This window comes from Plecotus auritus (genome assembly GCF_963455305.1).
Source record: "Plecotus auritus genome assembly, chromosome: 7".
NCBI classification, from domain to species: domain Eukaryota; kingdom Metazoa; phylum Chordata; class Mammalia; order Chiroptera; family Vespertilionidae; genus Plecotus; species Plecotus auritus.
In genome coordinates this window covers 44,039,927-44,057,273 of record NC_137774.1, presented here as the reverse complement: position 1 = coordinate 44,057,273, position 17,347 = coordinate 44,039,927, and the positions used below count along the sequence as shown (strand labels likewise).

General features: G+C 44.4%; 1 protein-coding gene across 1 annotated transcript in view; it reads right to left on the bottom strand.

Moving 5' to 3' along the window:
• The window catches only part of LOC308252591 (polyunsaturated fatty acid lipoxygenase ALOX12-like), a gene marked incomplete at both ends in the record, with an annotated part of 28,776 nt that extends 22,364 nt beyond the window's left edge, over window positions 1–6,412 (bottom strand). The window contains 7 exons of the mRNA XM_080677377.1: window positions 2,298–2,441; window positions 3,014–3,174; window positions 3,414–3,517; window positions 3,611–3,733; window positions 3,839–3,920; window positions 5,502–5,703; window positions 6,278–6,412. Of these exons, the coding sequence (XP_080533503.1) occupies window positions 2,298–2,441; window positions 3,014–3,174; window positions 3,414–3,517; window positions 3,611–3,733; window positions 3,839–3,920; window positions 5,502–5,703; window positions 6,278–6,412 (951 nt within the window). The remainder of the gene's footprint in view (window positions 1–2,297; window positions 2,442–3,013; window positions 3,175–3,413; window positions 3,518–3,610; window positions 3,734–3,838; window positions 3,921–5,501; window positions 5,704–6,277) is intronic.
• Between the last annotated feature and the right edge of the window lie 10,935 nt (window positions 6,413–17,347).

Below are 17,347 nucleotides of genomic sequence, written 5' to 3'. Positions count from 1 at the left end.
ATTATGCTAAGTGAAATAAGCCAGTCAGAGAAAGATAAATATCACATGATCTCAGTCATTTATGGAATATAATGAACAACATAAACTGATGATCAAAAACAGTTCCAGAGACAGAGAAACATTGATCAGACCATGAAACCTCAGAGGGTAGGTGGGGGAAGAGGGGGTAAGGTGGAGAGGTCAACCAAAGGACTTGTATGCATGCATATAAGCCTAACCAATGGACACAAACAACAGGGGGGTAAGGGCATGAGTGGGGGGTGGGAGGGTAATGGGGGAATAAGGACACATATGTAACACCTTAACCAATAAAGGAATTTTAAAAAAGAAAAAAAGAAAAAGAAATAAATAAATAAAATAAAAAGAATGAGGAGCCTGGCCAGTGTAGCTCAGTGGTGGAGCATCAACCCATGCACGAGGAGGTTACCAGTTCGATTCAGTCAGGGCATTTGCCTGGGTTGTGGGCTCCATCCCCAGCAGGGTGCCTGCAGGAGGCAGCCGATTAATGTTGATGTTTCTCTCTCATCAATGTTTCTATCGCTCTCTCCCTCTCCCTTTCTCTAAAATCAATAAAAATATATATTTTAAAATAATGATACATCATGTGGGGTTAATTTCCAAAATATATAAGGGACTCATTTAACTTAACAAAAGGAAGACAAACAATCCAATTTAAAAAATGGGCAAAGGACCTAAATAGATACTTCTCCAAAGTGGACATACAGGTGGCCAAGAGACATATGAAAAATTCCCAAAGCCACTAATCGTCTGAGAGATGCACATTAAAATGGCAATGAGGTACCACCTCACACCTGTCAGAATGGCTACCAGCAAATCAACAAATGACAAGTGCTCGTGAGGATGTGGAGAAAAGGAAACCCTAGTGTACTGCTGGTGGGAATGCAGACTGGTGCAGCCACTATGAAAAACAGTATGGAGTTTCCAAAAAAAGTAAATATGGGATTGCCATTTGATCCAGTGATCCCACTTCTAGAAATATATTCTAAGAAATGTGAAACACCCTTCAGAAAGAATATTATGCATTCCTATGTTCATGACAGTACAATTTATAATAGCTAAGATCTGGAAACAACCCAAGTGTTCATGAGTAGATGAACAGATAAAAAAAAGCTGTGGTACATTTACACAATGGAATACTATGTGGCAAGGAAATGGACCTCTTATCCTTTGAGACAGCATGGATGGACCTGGAGAGTATTATGCTAAATGAAATAAGCCAGTCAGAGAAAGACAAGTATCACATGATCTCACTCATATGTGGAATCTAAAGAACAAAATAAACTGATGAACAAAAGATATCTGGAGATAGAAGCAAAGAACAGACTGTTGAATCTCAGAGGGAAGGCAGGGGTGGAAAGGTGGTTGGGAAGAGAGTAACCAAATAACATATATATATATATATATATATATATATATATATATATATATATCCCATGGACACAGATAATAGTGTGGTGAAAGCTTGGGGTGGGTGTTGGTGCAGGCTAGAAGGGGTCAAGGGCAAAAAGGGAACCTCTGTAACACTTTCAACAATAAAGATGTTTTTTAAAAGATGTGGTACATTTACACAATGGGATACTACACAGGCATAAAATAGAAGGAAATCCTTTCCTTTGTGACAGCATAGATGGACTTGGAGATTATTATGCTAAGTGAAAAAAGTCTGTCAAAGAAAGACAAATATCATATGCTCTCACTTATATGTGGAATATAATGAGCAATATAAAGTAATGAATAAAATAGAAACAGAGGCATGGATACATAGAACAGACTGACAACTGTCAGAGGGTAGGGGAGGAGTTGGGGACGGAATGAAAGAAGGTAAAGGGATTAGCTAAAGACCAAATATGCATAACTCATAGACACAGATAACTGTGCTGAAAGCCAGTGGGAGGGGAGTGAGGACTGGGTGGAGGTGAGCAAAGGGAGGGTTCATGGGGACATCTGTAATAGTGTCAAAAATAAAATTTTAAAAAGGAAACAAAAAAAAAGGAGAAAAATGTCTAAGAAAGAAGAGGTATTTCACAGATTCAAAGGTCAGAAAGAGATTGAGTAGTCTTAGGGTGAGTACCAATAGAGACCATTCTGACTCTCAAAAAGGCAATTTCAGATGAGTAATGAGCAGGCTGTAAGGTAGAAAAGAGAGATTGGAGACCTGGACAGGTCTCACTGAGTGAGGCAGGGGTGAGGGACAAGAGCCAGCTGTCTTTGTCCCTGAGCAGAGATTGGGGTGAACACAGAGCAGTGTTGGGAAGAGGATTTCCAAAACATGTCACCTGGATGGCCATGGGTAGCAGCTTCCCACTGGGTTCCATCTTCAGCATGACAAGGGGGGCAGCCAGGTACTGCTTCTCTCCTTGAATCACGTTGCCTGGAATTCCATCCAGCAGGATAAAGTCAGCCTCAAACAGGGAACCGTTCTGGAGAAAGGGGGAACATATCCATGGTTAGAGTTCAAATACTACGCCCAGAGGGACAAGGCAAAGGGGCAAAAATGTAAAGAAATTCAGTCTAGTTTCTTGCAATTATCCTATATCAGTACCAGAGTTCTAGTGGCAGGAAAAAAAAAAAAAAAGAAAAAAAAAAAAAAGAAAGCATCCGGAGTATTTAATCCAAGTCATCTCAGTTGACAGTGAGGAAAGAGGCAAAATGAGAGGAATCTTCCCCAGGGACATGTTAATTCCCTGTGGCAGTGATGGTTTTAAGATCATACTTGGCCAATTTCTTTGCACCACAGGCATGCTAAGCTTCCCCCATCAAGGTTTCCAGGCCTCTTTCCTCAGCATATCCTAATTTCCTGCTACCTCTATCTGGCACCCACCAGGCTTATAGTTCCCCCTGCATACTCTAGGCTTTCCCTGCAAAGGACTCTGCACCCAGGGACAGTGGGCTAACACAGCCTCCCTTCTTTGATTCACTTTTGGTCCCTCCCCTTCACCCCTTCCCTTCCCCACACAGACAAGGAGAAGACAACAGTGGGCTGGGGGTGTACTTGGAGTTCTTTCTCCAGCTGGCCCCGAAGCTCCTCCATCCCTGAGGGCAGCACCAGCCGGGAGGGCAGAGAGGTGGAGCGTCTCAACAGCATTGGGTTGGCACCGTTGAGGAACTGGTAGCCAAAAAGCTCATCATCCTGCCAGCGCTGGTGAACCTTCTCTGTGGGATTGGAGAGGAGGGTAAGGGGAGGATATTCACCACAACCTGATGTCCCTCTTTAATACAGCATATGTTCACCCTGTATCCAGCCCCTTGTCTTTTCTTCTTGTTGCCTCTGAGAAATGACCAGGCATAATATCTTCTCATCTGGGAAGTACTTATGAGAGACTATGGAGTGTGAAGGTTGGGCCATCAAAACAGGCTATTAAGGACGTACAGGGCCCAGTGGGAATACTGACCACAAAGGGTGCTCTTGGGGCCCCAGAAGATGTGATCAAAATCCTCTAGGCTGTCCCAGGAGTTCAGGATGGTGTAAACACGTTTGAGGAGCATCTCCAGAGCCCTAGGACAGGTGTCAAGGATGGCACTGTCAACTCACCAAATCCTGCCTGTTATGGGATCCACCACTCCCCACTCCATTGGGATCTTTTCTCACCCTGTCTTCTCTGCCTGTTCATTGTCCAGTGACTTCTCACCATGAAATTTCATATCTGGGGGCAGATCCTTCCCAGAGTCTGCAGCTATTGTCAGGGGTAGTCCTTCCTTCCAGGTGCCCCAACTAGCAGATTGGGAAAAGAGTTCAGGGAGGAATTAGGGGGTCAGTGATGGTGGCAGGATCAGAGAAGAGGTGGGAATCTCAGGAGGTCTATGGATGGGTGGTTACCAGTAAATCAGCTGTCTTTCCTTCAGTTCTTTCTCTCGATGCTTCTGGAACTCGTCCAAGGTACTCTTTCCTGCCAGGCGGGCTGGGAGAACATTTGACCACATTGTTTGTCCAACTCATGCTATCCCTGACTTGATCTAATCTCTCACTCTTGACTGTATTCCATCAGTCTCTTGCCTTTTTCTCTGGCTCTACCTCACCTGATGTATTCCCAAAGTCACTTATTGTATCTTTGCCCAAAACCTATTCATGATTTCACCTCTTTCAACCTCATATTTGTCCTTAAGCAACATTCCATGTTTTCCTCCCTTTCTTGAATCAAATTCCACTACTTGGGTCTATAAATGATTATGAATTATCTTCTTAAACACCTGACATGTCCACAATATCCCATATTATTGTATATTGCCTTTGTTAAGCTCGTAACAAATGGCCTTCTCCTTTCTACACCTTCACCTGTTCTCTGAATGACATATTTCATATTCATTTTACATATGCACTCTGCTCTTTCCTGTCCCTACCCCGACCTGATCTATGGGACAAAAATTCTATGTGTGCCCCCTTCAACCATCCCATGTCATCTGTCTTAGGGAGCAAATAGTTCCATGTTGCTACCTTTCCCTCACTCCATCTTACCTAGCCTCACAATCACATAGTTTATATTTGTTAACCTGACTTGTCCTTTTCTTACCTCTATATTGTCCCTCAAAGATACCTATTTCATGATTTTATTTTTATTACATTTATTGGGATATAACATTAATAACATCATATAAAATTCAGGTGTACAATCTTACAATATGACATTTGTATACACTGAGTGTGCTCACCACCCAAAGTCTAGTCTCCTTCTGTCACCATGTACCCCTTTACCCTCTTTTTTTCCCTCTGGTAACCACCACTCTGCTGTCTGTATCTATGAGTTTGTGTTTTTGTTTGTTCATTTGTTGCTTTTTGTTTTATATCCTATATGTACATGTAAGAATACAGTTCTTATTCTTTTCCTTTGACATTTCATTTAACATCATACTGTCAAGTTCCATCCATGTTGTCTCAAACAGCAATATGTCATCTTTCTTATGGCTGATTAGTCTCCATTCTTACATGCCATTGTTCTAAATTTCTCTCTAGTCATATCTCTCCTTCACTTGTCCCGCAGCAACAAATACCATATAGTCCCTGCTCACTCATCCCCATCCCAGTCAGAGTGCTCCCTGCTCTAACAGTTGTCTTCCATGTTTTCACAGCCAAACCAGCTCTCCATGTCATATCATTTATTGCTTCCCTTCCCTGCCTCCTCTCAGAGGTCCCATGTGCTAGCCTTACCTGTCCCTGCCCTAACTTGGTTCCAGTCACACAGAGATCTCCTTCCCACTTTACTTTGGCTCTTCTGTTTCCCAGCATGGCAGCACCTCCCATTCCCAGGGCACACCTTGGGAGGTGGGATCGACACATCACACATTTCCTTGTCCAGTCCCACTTCCAACCCTTTTAATACTATGTGTAATGTCCCCCCAGTTTCTTATCTTGGTTGCTCTTAACCTGCTGAGCATGCACTTTTTCAAGTCCCTCTGACCTTCCTCTGTGCTACCCCTCCCGCCACCCCTTCGCCCCCCAGTACTCTCTGGGCTCTACTCCCACTTCCCTGAGGTGGCCCCCTCACCGGTGCCCTCGGGCAGGGTCAGCAGGTCCTCGCCCTGCACCCAGCGGTAGCAGGGGAAGGCGGCCTCCTCCAAGGTTCCTGGGCCCTGCACGGTGATGAGGTCGCAGAACCAGGCGTTGTCCACCAGGGAATGGTGTTTGCGCAACTTCACAAACTGCAGTGGCCCCAAGTCCTGGGGAACGTCCTGCTCAAACTCCTCCACCTGTGGGGACTAGAACCCGGTGAGACTTAGTAGCGAGTACCCAGGAGAGGACGTTTGTTTAACTGAGGCTGCGAGGGTCCTTTGTGGAGTCCAGTGGCATGGCCTCCAGGGACAGCATTGCCTCCTCCCAACACCTGTGCTAACTGTGGGTCTCAGACACCCCATCTCACCAGAAGGAGGAGGGATGTGGGGCGAGGCCCACAGTGTTGTGAATTGAACACTGAGCATCATCACCTACCCCGTCCATTAACTGAGCTCTCACCGTGCCCGCACTCTTGGAGGACCTTCCCTTTGACCACTGATCCCATAGGAACACTGGCCTGGGGTCAATGGGAGAAAGTAGTGGAGGGTGTGAGGACCACGGTGGGGGCGAGGGGAAGGGATAGGTAAAAGGTTGAGCCCAGCCAGTACCCTGGCTCTGAACCTGTCACCCACATAGGTGCAGGCATCCGTTCTCACAGGAACGCCCAGCTGGTGAAGCTGCATTGTCACTGGCTCCCAGCCTCCCTCGTCCCGCCCGCCCTCACTCAGCCAGCCCAATCAGGGGGTCTGCGTCCCCGCTTGCCCAGCCCACCTGGCCCGGTGCTGGCCTCAGCTGCAGCTCCAGCTCTGCCTCCCCGCGCTCCCCGACCAGCCACAGCTGCACCGGGCTGAACGACCCAGAGAAGAGCCAGGCCCCAGTGGCCACGTGGATGCGGTAGCGGCCCATGGCAGCAGGTGGGCTTTCCTGGATGGCAGAGGTTCCGTTACTGGTACCAAAGATTCCGCGGCCAGGCTTGGTCCTGCTGCCTCAGGACAAGTCCAGGGCTTAATAAAGCAGGACTGGGTGTGCCAGCCCACTACAGGATTGGGCCCCACCCCAGACAAACCAGAACCTGGATTAGCCCAGAGGGCGAGGGAAAGCGGCTGCTCCTCTCAGCAAAGTGCTGAGAATGGGGCTTAGAGGAAGATGAGGGGCTGAGCCTGGGTGCAGGAAGAGAGGGAGAGGGACAGGGAGATCCCACCAGAGTTTCTTTCTAGGCTCTCATTTCCCCCACCTACATGCCCCCACCCCGGTTTTACTACCGAATAGTATTTTCTGAAGGGGTGTTGGGTGCCAATCCCTTTTCATTCTGCCAGTGCCTGGTGCCCCTTGGCGACTGTACCCACTTTTTCTCTGCCTACCAGGTCTACTTGCTGAATGGGCACTGGGATTGTCATTGTGGGCCAGAGAAGGCCATTCTTGAAGGACACTCCAGTGTTCAGGGATAAGTTAGAGTATTTCCTATAATAAGACTTGTGGTGCCCATTCACCTAATGTATTCCTTTTCTCCCTTTTGTTTTCTATCCACACCCCCATCCCAAGACAACCAACCAATGCCATACATACTATTTCTGCTTCACCACTCCTTTCTGTTAATAGGATTGTGTTACATGGTTTGTGTCCTTTCTTCCACCAAAATGGTCACACTATACATTTATTTTCTTGGAAGTTGCTTTCCACAGTTAACAAACATGATGAGAATATCTTCAGATCAAAAGATGGAGATCTAACTACACTCTCTGCTAGCTTTGAGATTACACTCTTGAAGGGTATTCAGTATTAACTATGATGAGTGCTTTAATGAACACTTTTGTATGTAAACCCTTATACACCCTTATATTTATGGGACAGATTCCCAGAATTGAGATTTCAGACTAAAATACAGTATGTATTTTATATTAGATGTTATATATTTTTTTGAAAATCACTTTTTTGAGGTATGCTTGACATGTAAAATTTGTATATATCCAATGCCTATAATTCAATGAGTTTGCCAGTAAGTATACACCAATGTATATTATTGTCAAAGTGCTTCACAAAAAGGCTGTAGCATGGTACCAGAGGGCCCCTTTCTCTTCATCTCCACCAGCATAGGAAGTTATCACTTTTTAAGTTTTTGCCAGTAGCATGGGTGTAATTTTGTAGAACAATGACTAGTTGCTGTTTGAGGGATGGTGGCAGAAGACACAAAACTTCAAGGTCAGTAACAAAGGGGTATTATTACTCAGAGCAAAAGCAATAGCCACAGTTCATATTCACATCAGTCCCTCATGCCCTCCCAAGTCCCACGAGTGTGATGCAGGTGGGTCTAGGTGAGTGGCAGCACATACAGTGGGCTACATTATAGGAGAGGACCACTGGGTTTGGGGGGCTCACCATTTTTGTGGTAAGCAAATTATATCCATTCTTTGTCTACAGGAACATGACCTCATTCACATGATTGCTCACTGCAAAAACAACCTTGATAAATAGCCCAAGGAAAGGCAGTCAAAGCTTTTCATTTGTGACATACCCAGCAGGAAGCTCTAGGGGCATTCAGGGCCCATGACAGATCGCCAAACCCAATTGATTGACGTGTTTTAACTGCTTAACCCCTTCTAAGAGTTTCCTAATGAATATAAAATAAAACCTAAGTCCCTCACCAAGGTGTGTTTCCACAGTTAAACCTGCTGTCAGTGTAATGATAAGGAAATATGTAGAAAAGGAAAGTATAGGTGGTGAACCCCTGAGTTTTGATAGAGCATGACCCACACCTCTCTATAAATCTATTATTCCAGGCTCTCTGCTTTGGCACTCACTCTACACAAATACTGTGACCACTGGACATCTAGCATGGCTCCACTAGAAAAGGGTCTCAGCATGGAACCACAGCTACTTCACTCCACCGGACCTCTATGCCTGATCTTTGGTATGTCCCTTAAAACTTATATTTGCAGACTCAACAATAGCCTGACCTTAAGCTAATTCCATTTCCACATTCTTGCCAACTTCTAATCCAGACATCTTTATGCAATATTTTACGTCTTAGGTATTCTAGCTGATAAATGATGCAGGAATAATGGAGTTAGAATACCAACAGTTTGCAACCCCTAATAAAATAATACATCTGAGAAATGGTTATCTATAGTGGCTAGATGCACAAAAAGAGGCATTTGTCAATGATTATGTGCCTCTGGTAGAAAGATTTTGCACCAACTATGAAGGCATCTTGAAACATAAAACTCTTAGTGAATCTCATTAATTCTATAAATATAACTGCCAACATGTAGGACGTACAGAGGATAAAGGAACATGTTAAACCACCAGGAAATAACCAGCAAAATATGTTTTGAGAGACAAACAACCTTGTTTCATCACCATAAACATGACAAGAAACGAGAAGAGAGAGAAAATGAGACATACAGGTGAAATACAAGTGACTTCAGAAACAATTGCAACACATGAGCCATATATAACATTGATCTTGGTGTTTGGAGTTGGCTGGGGACTGTTGCTTTTCACACACAAAAAAATATTTTGTGTCAGTAGAATATTTGAACATGGTGTTATGATTGATATAATCACATAGAAAAGTCCTACAACTATAAATAATGAATGATTATAAGGAGGTTGTGTTGATGTTATAGAGATAAGAGGGGCCAGAATGCAGCAAGAAGTATGAGAGATCAAGGCAGGAATTCTCTTTGGGAATAGGTTTGAGGATATTTGGATGGCAAAGACTAGTAGAGAGAGAACATTTAAGATGCAGGTTATGAATGCCCTAACTGAAGAAGGGACCACATGATGGTGTGGGAGGATGAAATTCAAACCATATATGGAAGAACCAGTGTTGGATGAACAGGGAGACTCTTTGTTTCTAACAGAAGGCAGGGCATAGAAAATTCTGTGTAAGGATATTGAGGAGGTTGCCACTTCACAGTTTCTATGTTCACCCCACTCCTCTTCCTAACCCTAGATGTACTCTATTTATCAAGGACCCAGGTATCACAGTCCCAGAGCTGAGCCAGAATGGCAGCACCAGACCTTCTCAGATTTCTCTTTCCATCTTGGACAGGCAAGGTTAAATTCCAAATGAGAATGGAGCCTACCTAGGCTGCAGAGGGGGCAAAAACTACCCGATTTGGGGGGAGTTGTCTCTGCTTATAGTTCCAAGATTCATTTACATTTCCTTTCATCAGCTCTTTTTAATTGAATTTATTGGGGTTACATTGGTCAATAAAATTATATAGGTTTCAAGTGTACAATTCTGTAATACACCATCTGCATATTGCATTGTGCACTCACAATCCAAATCTAGTCTCCTACATCAACATTTATCCCCTGTTTACCCTCTTCCACCTGCCCACAGCCCTCTTTCCTCTGTTAATCACCACACTGTTGTCCATGTCCATGAAGTTTTTTTCTTATTCCTTTCACCAATTCATTAGCTCTTGTTCTAATATCTTTTTCTCATTATTTTCTCAACCTAACTCATTACTTGCTGGTCTCTGCTCTGCCCTGATGATTCAAACTTTAAAGCTAGTCCTCCAAGAATGTTATTGTCATGCAGTCACATAACACAAGTTTCTAAAAGTTGGCATAATGGAGTAAAGGATTATTTCATCACCTAATACAGCAAGGGCAATGACACTTAATATATTGTTAAATGTTTAATGGCTATTCCTGACAACAGGATTTGCTTCTGCTGTCTTTATTCCCATACTCCCCCTACCTCAAACACACACACAGACACACACACACACGCATACACACATGCACACGCACACACTCCATGTGGATCAGGTCTCTCACACTCTCTTCTCTTTATTTCTAGTCACTCTCACAATTCTCCTCTTCTCCCCATTTCTATTTAAAATATTATAAGAAAGCAAAAATTCTCCCCTTTTTGTTTTACAAATGAATTCAAATCATTTGATCATTTATTGTTTGAGCAGCATAAAGTAAAGGCAGATAATTTGGGTGACCATTAACAAGTTCAATTCTTTGCTATTAACTCTTTCCCAGGAGTTGTAAGTAGAAGAAAGTAGAGACTAATTCTCTAAATTTTATTATTTAAGTGCCACCAACGCTCTCAAAGGAAAATGGCTACATTCAGTTTTCTGGTTGAAGAAAATATAAAATGCCTTTTATTTAATCCTTTCAAAAACTCAGTAAGGTAGCTATTGATGTACCCCTTTTTATAAATAGACATTAAAGTTCAAAGAAATGAAAAGATGTACCCAAAGTCACCCAAAATGCAGTGGTTGACCCCCAGAAAGTGTCATGAACACTTGCTGATTCATATTATAATTAGCCATTGTCTATTTGATCCTGTGGGTGTTGGCTTCTGCCTTAGTTTTCTACTGAAACTTCTAAAGCTTTTTTCATGGCCTATTGATACTTAAATCCCAAGGTTTTTTCTCAGTGATCTTGATTGTCAAAGCCTGTGATACTTTGACAGTTTGTCTTTTAGCTGAGCTGCTGGCTGAGGTTCTTGTTGTAGTTCATTGACCTCTGGCCATTCTTCTGTTTCATTTGGAGTTCAAGGAGCAGAGGAAGTGCATGTCCACAAACCCACATCTCCTTCAGCCTCACCAAATCCTGACCTGTTTCATTTACTATCCTCAACTAACCATTCCAAGAAGAGTAATCTGAGTATACACAGTATATCCATGTACCACCCAACCTACAATCATGAAATAAATTGCTCTGATGCTGTTGTATTTCACAAGGTCTGCACTTTTATCCTGTTACATATGTTTTTAAAATAAATACCAAAAGATGGTGGAATCTTTTAAAATTGGCAAAGATAAGCCTGATTCACAATTCTAAATTCTAAGTGTATATAGGAGTCATTATGATAGTGATTCATTGTAGTTTCACCAAATCCTACATGCAAACTTTTATTTCTAAGTTATTATGGATATACTTGCCCTGTTTTTGTTTTTTATTGATTTTTAACCACTTTATCATTCAATGTGTTACATTCTTGTGGGTTAATCTAATTTGCTCTTTGACTTAAATTTTTTGTTTTACAAAGTATTAAAGTTTTGCTGTTTTCTTTGTGGTAAAATAGACATAACATAAAATTTACCATTTTAACCATTTTTTTCAGTTTACCATTTAGTGGCATTAAGTATATTGACATTGGTTGGCCCATCCATCTCCAGGACTTTTTAAATCTTCCATAACTGAAACTTTGTACCCATTAAACAAAAACTCTGCTCCCACCCTACCCCTGCAACCACCATTGTACTTCCCATCTCCATAAATTTGACAATTCTAGGTTGCTATGATGTGCACTGACCACGAGGGGACAAACGGTCATTGCAGGAGCTGCCCCCAGCCTGCAGGCCCCAGGCCAGCCAAGGCGGGTGCCAGCAGGGGCCCCCAATTGCCCCACCGGTTACCCCGCAGATCGGCCCTGATCACTGGCCAGGCCTAGGGACCCTACCTGTTCATGAATTTTGTGCACCAGGCCTCTAGTCTCATATAAATGTAAACATGCAATATCTGTCCTTTTGTGACTGCCTGATTTCGCTTAGCAAAATGTCCTCAAGGTTCATTCATGTTATACCATGTCTGAATGTCCTTTTTTTAAGGCTGTTGTATGTATAAATCACATTTTGTTTATCCACTCAGCTACTGATGGACACTAGATTGTTTGAACCTTTGGCTAGTGTCAATAATGCTGCTGTGAATATAGGTGTATAAACAACTGAGCCCTTCTTTCAATCATTTTGGATATATACCAGAAGTAGGGTTACTGGTTCACATGATAATTCTATTTTTATTTTTTTGAGGATCCACTACACTGTTTTCCACAGTGGCTGTACCATTTTATGTTCCCAGCAGCAGTGCACAAGGGTTTTGATTTCTCCACATCCTTGTCAGCACTTGTTATTTTCTGTTTTATCTCATTGTGGTTTTGATTTGCATTTTCCTAAAGATTTGTAATGTTTCTCTGACTGGCTTATTTTGCTTAACATAATGCTCTCCAGGTCCATCCATGCTATTGCAAATGGTAAGAGCTCCTTTTTTTATAGCAGTGTAGTATTCCATTATGTAGATGTACCACAGTTTTCTAATCCACTCATCTGCTGATGGGCACTTAGGCTGTTTCCAAATCTTAGCTATTGTAAATTGTGCTGCTATGAACATAGGGGTGCATATATCCTTTCTGTTTGGTGTTTCTGGTTTCTTGGACTATATTCCTAGAAGTGGGATCACTGGGTCAAATGGAAGTTCCATTTTTAATTTTTTGAGGAAACTCCATACTGTTTTCCACAGTGGCTGCACCCTTCTGCATTCCCATCAGCAATATACGAGGGTGTTTTTTTTCTTCACATCCTCGCTAGCACTTGTCGTTTGTTGATTTGTTGATGATAGCCATTCTTACAGGTGTGAGATGGTACCTCATTGTCATTTTGATTTGCATCATTATGAACCAGTGCTGCACTGCGACTGTTTCTCTCTCTGTCTCTCCCTCTTCCTCTCTCTCAAATTAATATTTTGAAAAGTTTTTTCTTAATTTACAGTTTTAAAGCAAATGCATTTTCATTTTTTATATATTTTTAAAATCTTTATTGTTGCAAATATTACATATGTCCCCTTTGCCCCCCCCCCCATTGACCTCTTCTAGCCCATCCTGCCCCCCACCTTAGGCCTTTACCACCTTATTGTCTGTGTCCCTGGGTTATGCATATATGCATACAAGTTCTTTTGGTTGATCTCTTCCCACTCTGAACAGTTTTTTTAAAAGTCAATGCCTACCCACTTGCTCACTATAACCTGTGTTCTCTCTCCTCTCTCTGTCTCTGTCTCTCTCAGGCCACACTGAGGAATAAGCCTCTGTGCTCTGAGCTGCTATCTGGAGAGACCCACATGGCTTAGTACTGAAAGAGACCAACAGATAGAGAGGAAGTCAGGCCTTCCATCCAAAGTGAATCCCAAAGACCCCCCGAGTGAGCTCAGACCCTCAGTGACACAGATCCTGCCTCAGGTGAGACCACAGTAGTCCCAGCTGAGCCATGAGGGATTCCTCGTCACACACGTGTGAGCTAATAAGTGTGTGTTGGTTAAGTCTCTAGTGTGGGGGAACTCTCAGCAATAGATCACTAGCGCAGTCGTCCCATACCAGGCCCTGGGCCTGCCCTCCCTCCCTCCCTTATCTCTTCCCAGTTCCCTCCAGCCCCCTCCCACTTCCTTTCTAACCTCATCTCTGTCCAGTCACCCTCTGCCTCCAAGTGTCTGCACAGCTGTGCCTTCCGCCAGGCTAACTACACCTGAGTTGGTGCAGGGCTGGCTCCTGGTCCTGCTGCTGGGAATATAAATGCCACCTCAGTGCAGCCTTTCAGCCCCTCTCCCAGGAGCCTCCAGCCCTCCTCGCAGCACCTGCTCCCTTTGCACACAGCCCCTGCTCTTCCCTCTCACAGGACTGTGTCTGCCTGGTTGTGTCCACCTTCCCTGCACCCTGTGAGCTCCTAGAGGGCAGGGCCTGTGGTTTCTCCGCATGGACCCAGTGTGAGTGCTCAGGGCACAATTGCTGAGGGAACAGAAAGGCAGATCCATCCACCACAGAACAGCTCAGTTCTTAGAGCCAAACTGACATTGTCGTTTTAAATGGCCTAGAAGGACAACCATGTAAGTTCATCCTGTGGTTTAATCCTCTTGTGGGGGGGATTATCTTATGCTGAGTTACCAAAAAATCCACCAACATTTTGGTAGCATGTCACTACTGGTATATGTTTTCCCACATACCAGTGCTAGGCGGGTGCTCAGATTGAAGAGACACATCCTTCACGTGGTCACTCAGGAACCCAGAGTTCTTCCTTCATGGGCCTCCTTCATCCCTAGGAAGCACCCCCATGTGCTTCCATCAGCCTGAGGGAACAGGTCACAGAGAAATGCATGCATGCTGGGGGATTGTATCCACACATCAGCTCCTGTCCTCTCCCACTGGCAACGACAGCTCATAGTGCTGCAAGCGGGGGCTGGAAAGTGCCATCCCACTGTGCACCCTTAGTCAGGTGAATGGATTTAGAATTATGGTGCTATTCACACTGTTACTGAGTGTTTGCCGTATGTCAAGCACTGTGCTAACAGCTGGACAGAGATCTGATTGAGCAACATCTTGGCCCCGGAGAAGCTCCCGATCTAAAGGAGATAAGACATGGCACTTTAAGGGAAAATAATACAGTGTATGTGCTCTGGAAGGATAGTGAATGATTTGACACGTGGAAGCTACCTGGAGCTCATACCAGTTGAACTTCACTTTCAGAGGCAAACAAGATGTGGTTGGCCTAGAGGTCGGCAGCAGGTCAGTTATATACAACGTATGATAAAAAGTGCTATGCAGCCATGCAATCATAGGTTCAAAATTATTAAAGGGCAGTGCCAGGGCTGACCGGCAGATCCTGAGCCATGGATGAAAAGATTGCTCTAATACACGTTTCTGTGAAAGAGAGGGCTAAGGCACTACGTGGTGATCATTGCCAAGTAGCTCTGTTCGCCTGCCTCCTTTGGCTTTTATTGTCATAACAGCTTGAACTAAAGTTAACCTCTAGATACAATTAGCAAGGTAAGCATCCTTGAGAAAGTATATGCTTTTATAAGGTCAGGTCTTTAAAAATTAAACATAGAGATTATAGCAAAACACCCCAGGGGATTGGACTTGTTTGGAAAAGTCAAGGTAGGGGATGCCCCCTTTGGCAAGGTCCCCTCAGAAGCCCTGACCTTTCTGAGAATCCTCCTTACAGACATTCCAACCAAGTCCCGTGCTTCCCCACAGGACAGGGATAATTATTCATGATAAATGAACAGTGAGTGAGAATAAAGGGTGACCCTATATTTGGAATAACTTTGTGTTTAAATATAGATGAAAGTTGACAAATAGGTTGAGGGTAGTGTTCTAATCTTCTAAAGTGTTTATTGTTTAATCAGAAGGCTTCCATCAACATGCTTTGGTTTATGTACTATTTTTTTCAACCAGACATATGGCACTGTGATGTAGGCCCATTATCCCCAAACTTCCCTGCCCCTGCCCTGGAGTCCAAAGGCTGGGACCTTGTCTGGCTTTTCTGTCCTGGAACCCAGGGCCTGACTCAGGAGCTCAATGCAGACTCCCTGAAATACCAGACCTGGGACAAAGCCTGTGTCTTCCTAGTGTGAAATGACAGGACAATGACTTCTACTAGAAGGCACCCCAAAATATTGGCTCTGACCGATTTTATTTTGGTCTAAAGGCAAGCCCAGGCAAAGGCTCAGTTTGGTGTCTGCTTCCATTGCTGACAGAACCATGAGCTCCACACACGTGTGCCATGTCTCACTCGTCCACTGGAGGGCAGTGCATTTGCAGCTCATGACAATGACCTTGACCCACTTCCAACTTTGATAAGTTCGCCTTCTTCAGAAGGTGCTTCATGAACTTCAAGGATTTCTCTAAGGAATGTTCATTTGATTTTTTTCCTCAATTTAATTTGGAAGTTAATGTAAATCCCCTCTAAGTAACAAAAATAAGATGATCCACTGCCTGGCAGCTGTCACTTGTGACACAGACATGTAAAATCATGTGTCCCACCTTATGTGTGCACCTCTGTCCCTACCTCTCTCTCTCCAGCCATGTATAAGATCTTTCTCTGTGAAGTGTCTTTGACCTTATATGTGATGTATTAGAGACATCTGTCAATCATGTATCCCCATCTTGGTGACAGGGATCTTTGGGCAGCAAGTGGTCCACCCATAAGACCATGGAACAGACTCTGAAACCTGGGAGACGTGAGGACGGTGACCGGCAGGAGATCTCAGCAGAACCAGGCTGGCTGCTTGCACATCTCTGGTTAGAGGTGTGTGTCTGTGGGAGGTGTGTCCCCCTACAAGTGTGTCTTCTGAGATAGGAACCTGCAGGTCAGTTTTTCACCAGTGCAACGCCCAAGGCCTTGCAGGGCCTTGTATTAGTATTTATGGAAAGTAATATGGGAAGAAAAACCTGTGTGATTGAAGGGGCTTCACCTCCAGTCTCAGCAACTGCCCGTAACCTGAAGTCTGACAGTCACCATTGTCCCGCCCACCCACACTCAGCTCAGCGCCTGCTCTGTCCACAGAGAAATGAGGCAGTTCGGACTTGGCCCCTCTCCCTCCCTATTGGAACCTGAAATTCTGCTCAATGTCAACTGCCCTGTTTGCCCGTTTCATGACCCAGAGGAACTGGGCCCATTCACCCTGTCACCTTAAGCTTAGATGTGGGGCTGTTCTGAGGAAATGACTTGTCCCATATCTTTGAGGAAAGGGACAAGAGTGAAGACATGTTCAGTGTTCTGAGTTTCTGTCCTTGGTGGGGGCACACTATGGATTGCCACAATCAGAGCCACGGGGCGGCACCCTTTTGGGAGAAGCCACTGAGCCCAGCTCAACCCGAGGCCTCCTGAGACCCTGAGTATCAATAAAGTGTCTCCTCTCCCAGATACAGCCTCTTTGCTGCTTTTCTTTGCCGACATATGCTGTCAAAACTGCCATTTCTTGGTGAATCTAATAGTGAGATTTGCAGGGGAGGGGGTTTACCCAGGAAGGTGCCAGCAGGGTACCCTCCCTCTGGCCTCCAGCATAAGTGACCCTCTCTCTAAGCAGGACCTTTTGTCCACAGCTGCCCCTGCTCCCTAGTACAGCCAACGTGCCAGGTCCCAGGGGTGAGCAGGACAAAGCATTCTGCTGGCCCCAGCCATGCTTTTCCTTCTCAAGTCTGGATCCGCATCTGAGAATCAAGGGACTTCAGTGAGTGAGCAGGAGCCCAGGTATCAACACGGCACCTCACGCCTGCCCCCAGCTTGTGACCCAGCATGACACGGAGGACAGAGGGGAGAGGGC